Source organism: Ips typographus, linkage group LG10 (genome assembly GCF_016097725.1).
Source record: "Ips typographus isolate SLU linkage group LG10, UJ_Ityp_2.0, whole genome shotgun sequence".
In the NCBI taxonomy this organism is placed as follows: domain Eukaryota; kingdom Metazoa; phylum Arthropoda; class Insecta; order Coleoptera; family Curculionidae; genus Ips; species Ips typographus.
Window position 1 is genome coordinate 7,620,462 of NC_138431.1, and position 10,324 is coordinate 7,630,785.

The following is a 10,324-nucleotide window of genomic DNA, read 5'->3' on the forward strand; positions in this document are numbered from 1 at the left end:
CGCATTTAACCGGCGCTATCCTCCCTCCACCACCTGTAAAGCCCTAGGGGCAATTTTCTTTTCCCATTTTCGTCCAATAATCTGTTGACTAGCGCCATTTGAAATATGATGCCGATTGTGTTAGCGTACAGTGGAGGAAAAAAGTCGTATAATGGGCAAACGACGGCTAATCCAATACACCCGGGGGCTTATCTGTTAATAAATCATTATCCAATATGGCTTCCTATTAATCAGCCGCCATAGTGCACGCTAGGAATCCGATTCGAAGGTCTGTTTTAGGGTAATGCGACACAAATCAAAGGGATAATGGTCGGGCTGTAGGACCGGCAGTGTTGCCAGAAAAAATGCTTTTACCCCTCAGATCGTTGGCACGATTTGGCAACAAGGAACACTTCAATGTTTTGCCATTTATACCGTTAAAACCGTTTATCTACCGTTTTTGTGGTACTTTTACCGTTCTCCTGTTTTTTTTTTCGAAACTTTTCATATACATTTTCAGTTTAAATTTAAAGAGGATTCTAAAAATGCACTTAAAACAGTCATTTTCTTACTCCAAATTATCCTTTAAAACCACGTGATGACTGTCATTAATGTCGAAATTTGACTAGAATTTGCAAGAATTACATTTTAACACAGTTTTTGAAACAAGACGATATTTGAAGATTTATGACAGTTATTTTGACAATTGTCACGTGACCGTCTAGCTAAATAGTGTTCTACAATCACGTGACAACTTTCACTAACGTCAAAACTGTCAAACCATGCTCTAAAGTAGCAAAAATCAGGTTTTAGAAACGTTTTCTTTTAGTATTCGATATAAAGAGTGTTTTTGGAGATTTACGGTTTTGAGAATGGTCACATGACTGTTTAGCTAAATTATCCTTTAAAACCACGTGATGTTTGTCATTAATGTCGAAATTCGACTAGAATTTGCAAGAATTACATTTTAACACAATTTTCGAAACCAGACGATTTTTGAACATCTATGACAGTTATTGTGACAATTGTCACGTGACCGTCTAGCTAAAGAGTATTCTACAATCACGTGACAACTGTCACTAACGTCAAAACTGTCAAACCATCCTCTAAAGTTGCAAAAATCAGGTTTTAGAAACGTTTTCTTTTAGTATTCGATATAAAGAGTTGTTTTTTGAGATTTATGATTTTAAGAATGGTCACGTGACTGTTTAGCTAAATTATCCTTTAAAACCACGTGATCTAACAATTATTAATAAAAATAAATAAAAAATCTGTTGTTTTGACAATTGTCACGTGACCGTCCAGCTAAATAGTAGTCTACAATCATGTGAGAACTGTCACTAACGTCAAAACTGTCAAACTATGCTAGAAAATAGCAAAAATCAGGTTATAGAAACGTTTTCTTTTAGTATTCGATATAAAGAGTGTTTTTTAAAATTTATGATTTTGACAATGGTCACGTGACTGTTTAGGTAAATTATCCTTTAAAACCACGTGATTTAACAATTATTAATGAAAAATCTGTTATTTTGAAGTATGGTAATAATTTTCTGACAACTATTAAATGTAAAATGAATGAGTTTGTTTTGATCTACCGTTTTTTGACCGATTATTCTACTGCCATTAAATATTTTGACTTGGCAACATTGGAACACTTAACACAAGAAAATGACAGTAACAAAACAAATACAAGTTGTCGATTGTTCACGTTTCGAAATGGTTTTTCATTTGTTTTCTCTGCAGTAACGATGAGTGCTTGTCCGACTAGAGTGGGAAAATAAATACAACCAATTTCCCAACGCCATTATTGGAATTTTTCGGGTAATATGGCGAAAAGCACGTCACACGGAGACATTTTCTAATATGGCCCACATGTTGAATCTCTCTGTGCTGCTGCTGGAGAATTAGCTGACTGGAATATTGATTGGGGGCCCCCGTATACGTGGAACGGAACGACTTCTACTCCATCAGACCCGGTTTAGCTTTAGGGAGGAACAAAAATCGTTGAGAAACCAATTTGTATTGGAAAATGACGTGACATTGTCACAAACCTGGAATACTGTCTTTCATCAATCACACTGTATATTAAAAGTGCAATTTTGGCCATTTTTGCACAATGCACAACAAAGAGCATATTATTCATACCAAAAGACCTTAAAAAATTGTTCAATTTTCAACATTTAAGATTATGAAATTTTGTGACTACACTTTACAATGCATTTTTCTGTGGAAGATAACAACGTTTTTGCTGTTGTAGCTGTAATTATCAGTAAACTTGGAAAGGTCAGGATTGTTACTAATTTTGACCATTAAAATGTTTATTATTTTGTACAATAAATATTTATCACATAAATGAATCACGTACGTAAATAGCAATTATGGCAGTCGTTGCGAATAAAATGAATACTAAAATCCCGTTCTGAAGGGTGTTTGCAGTGTTTGCAAGTCACCCAAAACGTCCTGCATTCCCCAAATCTAGAAAAACAATTTTTCTTAAATTAAATTGAAAATAGTTTAAGTCCACACCTGCACTCATTAGATAAATAACTGTCTTTCAGCTGGTAGCCGGGGGTGTGCCGACTGCCATCTGCCGGAGGGTACCTTCCGGTACCGCACAAGTACCCACAACTGACCATTTGGTAGCATTCGTTTGGTCGATTACAACTGGGAACAATGCAACATGTCGAGGGTGGATGTTTGGCCTCGGAACTGCCCACTAAATTGCCGTGTAGATCCACAATTACCGATTGGGTTCCCAGCAGTAAAGTTGACAGTATAAGGGCGAGTTTCACCTTAAAAAAAATACCGTGGGGTTAAATAGTTAAATTCCGATAAGGCGTGTCCATTAAGGGAAATTTATTAAGGGCTAGATAAGGGGACACTAGAAGAGAAATGACGTCTTATTTAGTTTCTAAGCGGTCGTTTGAGCTTTTATTGTCTCGGGGGTTGGTTTTTGGACACGCCACTTTATTAAAACCTTTGACGGAGATTTAGTTCCTAATTGGGTGTACTTACCATGATTGATTCACTATAAACTCCACTACACTACTAACCGCTAATTTTGTCTGTATAGGTAACAGTACTGGCTAAATATTTACTTAAATGTGAGTTATCAAAAGGGGTTTCGCAAAGTGCATCTCTTGATCATAAGGTTACCACGAGCAAAATTAATTTATCGATCACATTTTAGTGTAAACTTTGCTGTTATTGTTGTTAGTTCAGTTAAATGTTTTCATTTTAAAGTGCAATTAAAAACAATTCGGTTTAAAAATTGTGCCTTGCTTAATGGTACTAATACCAGAAAGCCTAAAAATGTCTACCCCAACCTTAAAAAAGGGTTTCGCAAACTGAAATCGAGATAATAATTAAATTTTGACAATCACTGAAATGTGCACTTTTAGTTTGATAACCAATTCTAATTGAATTATTTCAGGTCACGTGACGTGTTCTACTTAGTAGTGTTGCACATGGTAGTATATCCTGACAAGCGGATTCTTAAAACCTAAAATATACAGGGTGTCCTAGTTAAGATAATGGAGATTTGTGGCAATCTAATGAAACTGATTATTGGTCGAAATTGAGTTCTTTAAGGTCACGTGATGTTTAGTGTTCCCCTTGTCTCAAAAGAACTGTTAATTAAATGTCAGTCAGTCACGTGACACATTTACTCTCACGGTCTTGAAAATGGTGTTAAGTCACGTGTTTCCATCATTTTTCAGGTGAAACTTGTTGGTAAAGCAAATATTTTACTTTACCAGGAAATTCAAATTTTGACACCGCTTTTCTCCGTGACTGTACCAAATTTTGTACTGTTTTTTCAGGTTTATCTGATAGGAAATTTAATGAGAATTCCAAAAATGTGCTTAAAACAGTCATTTTCTTACTTAAAATGGATTTTACAGGCGATTTTGTCCCTGACTGTCTTTTGAAACTGTGTTTCTGACAGTTCAAATTTTGACACCGCTTTTCTCCGTGACTGTACCAAATTTTGTACTGTTTTTTCAGGTTATCTGATAGGAAATTTAATGAGGATTCCAAAAATGTGCTTAAAACAGTCATTTTCTTATTTAAAATGGATTTTACAGGCGATTTTATCCCTGACTGTCTTTTGAAACTGTGTTTCTGACAGTTCAAATTTTGACACCGCTTTTCTCCGTGACTGTACCAAATTTTGTACTGTTTTTTCAGGTTATCTGATAGGAAATTTAATGAGGATTCCAAAAATGTGCTTAAAACAGTCATTTTCTTATTTAAAATGGATTTTACAGGCGATTTTATCCCTGACTGTCTTTTCAAACTGTGTTTCTGGCAGTTCAAATTTTGACACCGCTTTTCTCCGTGACTGTACTAAATTTTGTACTGTTTTTTCAGGTTATTTGATAGAAAATTTAATGAGGATTCCAAAAATGTGCTTAAAACAGTCATTTTCTTACTCAAAATGGGTTTTACAGGCGATTTTAACCCTGACTCTCTTTTCAAACTGTGTTTCTGGCAGTTCAAATTTTGACACCGCTTTTCTCTCTGACTGTACTAAATTTTGTACTGTTTCTTCAGGTTATCTGATAGGAAATTTAATGAGGATTCCAAAAATGTGCTTAAAACAGTCATTTTCTTACTTGAAATGGGTTTTACAGGCGATTTTGTCCCTGACTGTCTTTTCAAACTGTGTTTCTGGCAGTTCAAATTTTGACACCGCTTTTCTCCGTGACTGTACTAAATTTTGTACTGTTTTTTCAGGTTATTTGATAGGAAATTTAATGAGGGTTCCAAAAATGTGCGCTTAAAACAGTAATTTTCTTACTCCAAGTGGGTTTTACAGGCAATTTTGTCCTTAACTGTCCTTTCAAACTGTGTGTCTGGCAGTTCAAAGTCTGACACCGCTTTTCTCGCTGACTGTACCAAATATTGTAGTGTATTTTTAGGTTATTTAACAAGGAATTTAATGGGGATTTCAAAAATGTGCTTGAAACAGTAACTTTCTTACTCAAAATGGGTTTTACAGGCGATTTTGTCCCTGACTGTCTTTTCAAACTGTGTTTCTGGCAGTTCAAATTTTGACACCGCTTTTCTCCCTGACTGTACTAAATATTGTACTATTTTTTCAGGTTACCTGATCGGAAATTTAATGAGGATTCCAAAAATGTGTTTAAAGCAGTAATTTTCTTACTCAAAATGGGTTTTACAGGCGATTTTGTCCCTGACTGTCTTTTAAACCGTGTTCAAATTTCACACCACAACTGATTTAATCATTTGTTGCACCAAACCAGTTTGTCCTAGATAACTCGAAAACGGTAAAAGTTACACAAAAATTGCGAGAGACCAAAAATGTTTCTAATTAATTTCTTAACCGAGCACAGTAAGTTTGCACGACCGTTTTTGCTTCCAGTATACAGGGTATGCATGAAAATTTAGTCATTCATTGTTTTTGGTCACCCTGTACACAATTTTTTAGATACAATTTTTTGTTTTACACCACTAGAAAGAGGATCTCAAAACTGTTAATTTGAGTGGTTTAACCTCACTGAACTTTCAAAAATAACCGAGTTACAGGGTGCTCAAATTTCAAACCATAATGACAGCTGATTTGAAAATGTGTGTCATCAAACCAGTTTTGCTAAATAACTCAGAAACGGTGAAAGTTACGAAAAATTTGAAAGAAAACAAAAATGTTGGTAATGAACTGCTAAACTCATCCATGACAGTTTTACAGTCTGTCAGTGCCGTTACTATACAGGGGGTGCATGAGAGTTGTAGTGAATCAAACATGGGGGAATGTAAACTCAAGCTAACAAATAACCTCTCTAAAACTGGCTGTTCCGACTTGGTTTTAGTGGATTTGACTGTTACAGCAAACTAAAAGTACACAAACGCCGCAAAATCCCAAAAGTGCAAATAATTGGAAGGCAGAACAAGTGAACGACGATTGTTGATCAGCAGCGCCGCAGGACACAGTTTCGCTAACTAATCTAATCAGTACGCTCGGTCGGACGCCATCAATCGATGGATTAACGAATTAGGACGAACCTCTCTTCATTTTGAGGGCCTGGAGTAAAACCACCCTATATTTCTCCCTCCTCTCACCCTTTACAGCTTTTCCCACTTTTGTTTCATCCAAACTGTCAAGAATTGATTTAATTAATTTGTATTCTCATTTGGCAACACTGAAAAGAGATCAAACAGCTGGTTGTTAAGTAAGGTTACTCTGTAATTTTGGTACAAAATTACTTAAAAACCACAACATTTGATAGATATCTATCCCCTAAATAGACAATTTAATTGTTTGGTCGCCCCCCGGTCCTTATTATCCAGTCCAGAACAGTGTTAACCAACACATAAAGGGCCCCCTTAGTCAGCGAAAAGTGCGAGTGGGGCACTCGTGGCGATTTTTCGCACGGCCACAAGTGTTTCTTTGTGGCTCGGAATAAACCAACTATCGCGCTCTAAGGGCCCCAGGACGTGTGTAGGGCCCTCGAGAGCGCGACCCAAGTAGACACGTTGCACAATTTACCCTCCCGACGAAGGGCCACCCTTTTCTAAGGGTAATTACCGGAGTTTTCTTTTTACGTGTGATGTTAGTTAGGTTATGTTTCTGGTGTGAACCAGACATTTTACAGCATCTGTTTTTAAATTAGGTGCAAAATTTTCATTTTTCAAAAAAGTTTAAAAATTGGGGGTTATGAGGGTCTTTTTTGCTACTTTTTGAAATTCATTATCTCGGTAACGTGAAGAGGTAGAGAGGCCAGTTTTGGCTCATTTTGTAGTATTTTTTATCCTTTTTCTAATGGAACGCCATTTTATCTGTCATTTCTTGAAACTACGTGAAATTTCCTTTAAAATGAGGTGCAAGTCAATATTTTGACAGAAAATTCAAAATGGCGGTCTGAAACGCCATTTTGTCTGTCATTTCTTGAAACTACGTGAAATTTCCTTTAAAATGAGGTGTAAGTCAATATTTTGACAGAAAAATCAAAATGGCGACCTGGAACGCCATTTTGTCTGTCATTTCTTGAAACTACGTGAAATTTCCTTTAAAATGAGGTGCAAGTCTGTATTTTGACAAAAAATTCAAAATGGCGGCTTGGAACGTCATTTTGTCTGTCATTTCTTGAAACTACGTGAAATTTCCTTTAAAATGAGGTGCAAGTCAATATTTTGACAGGAAATTCAAAATGGCGGACTGGAACGTCATTTTGTCTGTCATTTCTTGAAACTACGTGAAATTTCCTTTAAAATGAGGTGCAAGTCAATATTTTGACAGGAAATTCAAAATGGCGGACTGGAACGTCATTTTGTCTGTCATTTCTTGAAACTACGTGAAATTTCCTTTAAAATAAGGTGCAAGTCAATGTTATGACAGGAAATTCAAAATGGCGGCCTGAAACTCCATTTTGTCTGTCATTTGAGGTGCAAGTCAATATTTTGACAGGAAATTCAAAATGGCGGCTTAGAACGTCATTTTGTCTGCCATTTCTGGAAGCTACGTGAAATTTCCTTTAAAATGAGGTACAAGTTAATATTTTGACAGAAAATTCAAAATGGCGGCCTCGAACTGTCAAAAAATACAACTTTTTTATTTGTCAAGTTACAGTTGACGTCTCGGTGTCATTTTATGTTAAAATTGCCCAGAAAAGACGCTGGTGCAGTCAGTTTTTTGATATCTCAAAAACTAACAGAGTTAGATCTAAAATTTAACATTCTGTGTTAATTGTGTAAAATTTCTTTGCCAGGAACTCAGCCGGATTAAGAGATACATGAAATCTGACTAAAAAATATTTACAATATGTGATATTATGGTAAAGGAAATTTGACGCCCTCTAGCGGCCAAACGGTGTTATCAATTAACTTATGAGGGGACATATTTAGAAAGCTTAAAATCTGCTCTATCTTTTGTTTTTTATGACATTTTGACGTAACTTGTGAAATAAGGGAGTAATTGAGGGTCAAAGCAATTGGTGTCCCAAAATATGTGATTTTAGGGTGAAAGAATTTTGACGCCCTCTAGCGTCTAAACGGTGTTATCAATCAACTCATGGGGGGACATTTTTAGAAAGCTTGAAATCTGCTCTATCTTTTGTTTTCTATGACATTTTGACGTAACTTGTCAAATAAGGGAGTGATTCAGGGTCAAAGCAACGTGTGTCAAAAAATATGTGATTTTATGGTGAAGGAAATTTGACGCCCTCTAGCGGCCAAACGGTGTTATCAATCAGCTCGTGTGGGGACATTTTTAGAAAGCCTGAAATCTGCTCTATATTTTGTTTTCTATGACATTTTGACGTAACTTGTCAAATAAGGGAGTAATTTACGGTCAAAGCACGGTGTGTCCCAAAATATGTGATTTTAGGGTGAAATAATTTTGACGCCTTCTAGCGTCCAAACGGTGCTATCAATCAGCTCATGGGGGGACATTTTTAGAAAGCTTGAAACCTGCTCTATCTTTTGTTTTCTATGAGATTTTGACGTAACTTGTAAGGTAAGGGAGTAATTTAGGGTCAAAGCAGTGTGTGTCAAAAAATATGCTATTTTTTCAAAAAGTGCAATTTTGGCAATTTTTTATTTTGCTCCAATGCACAGCAAATTTATTCCAAAAAAACATTAATGTTTGACATATTAAAACGTTGTTGTTTCGCTTTGAAGGAGTTGCCCTAAGAAAATTCGTCATTGCATTTAGCAAACAGCAATATTCAGTCAAATAGCTTGCAGCGTTCCTTTGCCAGGATATTCATTAAAGAAAAGCTTGAGTTATGTCTGAGCGGGTCCAAGCACAGACTGTACGTTTGTAGTATGAAATGCTTGACGCAATTTTACAATAAACGAAGTAATCCCGCTAGACAATCAAAACCGGAGCTCCGATTGGAGCGCAAAACAAATAATAAGTCGCTTTTGCATGTATTATGCATTACGTAGACTACAAAAGAATTTAAATTCCGATTGGCCCCGATTAAAAGTTACGCGTAATCCTTCCTCGAGTCACATTCAAATTGCAGTGCAGGAAAAAGCAATAATCCGTTCTCGTAAAACGCAGCTTGTCGCCCTTTAACCGGTCCATCCTTCATACGTTTTGATATTCTTTATGGGGAACCCTTGGATCGTAAAAATGTTGATTATATTGCAGCATTGTCGAGCCTCTTGTTTTAATAAAGTGACCCATAGACGTTCAAGTAGAAATCCTACCAATCTGTCGAAGTGACCGTACAGGGACAGCTTTAAGCAACACACAAGTGTGGATGACTGCCTACTTTTCAAGTGTTATATAAGGCAGTGGCCAATGGCCGAAAAACGATTTTTCAAACGGGAAAATCACAATCGTGTGACTTAAAATCGTAAAATCACCTGATTGAAAAAACGGGGCATGCGAACAACGTATGCCCACCCAGTTGCATGCCGAATGAAATAATAACTTTTTAATATCGGCTCTAATTCCTTACTATGCAAATATGTGCTCTACATTAGGGATCGATGGCGGAATAAATCATTTTACTCGTTCATAACCTGTAATCTGTCGACCACGGGCGTTCATTTCATAATTCTTGACAATACGATACACAGTTTATTATTACAGCATTTAATTACGTAACAAACTGTATTCGAGTACGACTGTGTGGTATATTGTTGATCAGATGGGCAAATTATTGACGTGGACTTATTTCTGTATAATGGTCAAATTTCCATCTCACCCAGTTCACATGTAATAGACAAGGAACGACATATATTACGCCACTAGCCCTAGTAAGGTTCAGATGTAACTTGTCTAATTAACACTCTCGATTTGAATAATTTTTGACTGGATTTACTTCACAACCTTAACTGAACTACAATAGACATCATTGACAACATATTTCTTATTTTTTGATACGGTCCTGATATAAGCTCCAGGGTGCCCCAATTATGTACCATTTTAGACGAGATTGACGTGGTTTTATTACTATATATTGTAAGTATTGAACTAAAATCGTGAAGAGAGTTATATTTAAGTCACGTGACAAAATCCGTCATCCACCGTAAATTTAGCTGAACAATCTAAATTATATGATTTAATAGGAACATATACGTTGGGATCGATAATAAATCCCAGCCCTAGTTTTGCGTTCAAATTCATTGTTCGAGCTCAAATATTTAATTATTAAATGCACTAATTGGTTGGCCCCGTTCGGTATTTCAAAGTCGAATTAATAATAGGATCTAGACAAATTGAGTTTTGGATTTGCCCAACCTGTTTTTGATTGCCTTTTTAAGTTTCAAAAATGCCCTGATTGGCTGTTTAAATGCCACTAGTAAAACCTGTCAGGTGACGTTAAGGATGATATTTTAATCAGTTACAGTCATTCGAAAATTGAGAATTTAA

The 10,324-nt window shown here is 36.1% G+C and overlaps 1 protein-coding gene across 1 annotated transcript; it reads right to left on the bottom strand.

Moving 5' to 3' along the window:
* Window positions 1-2,279: 2,279 nt before the first annotated feature.
* LOC145734597 (uncharacterized) lies at window positions 2,280-3,155 on the bottom strand. The gene is made up of 3 exons (XM_081988067.1): window positions 2,995-3,155; window positions 2,506-2,771; window positions 2,280-2,454 (listed from the first exon to the last, which is right to left on the bottom strand). Exons 1-3 carry the CDS (start codon window positions 2,995-2,997, stop codon window positions 2,337-2,339), a joined length of 387 nt encoding a protein of 128 aa, XP_081844193.1. The 5' UTR covers window positions 2,998-3,155; the 3' UTR covers window positions 2,280-2,336.
* Window positions 3,156-10,324: the final 7,169 nt, after the last annotated feature.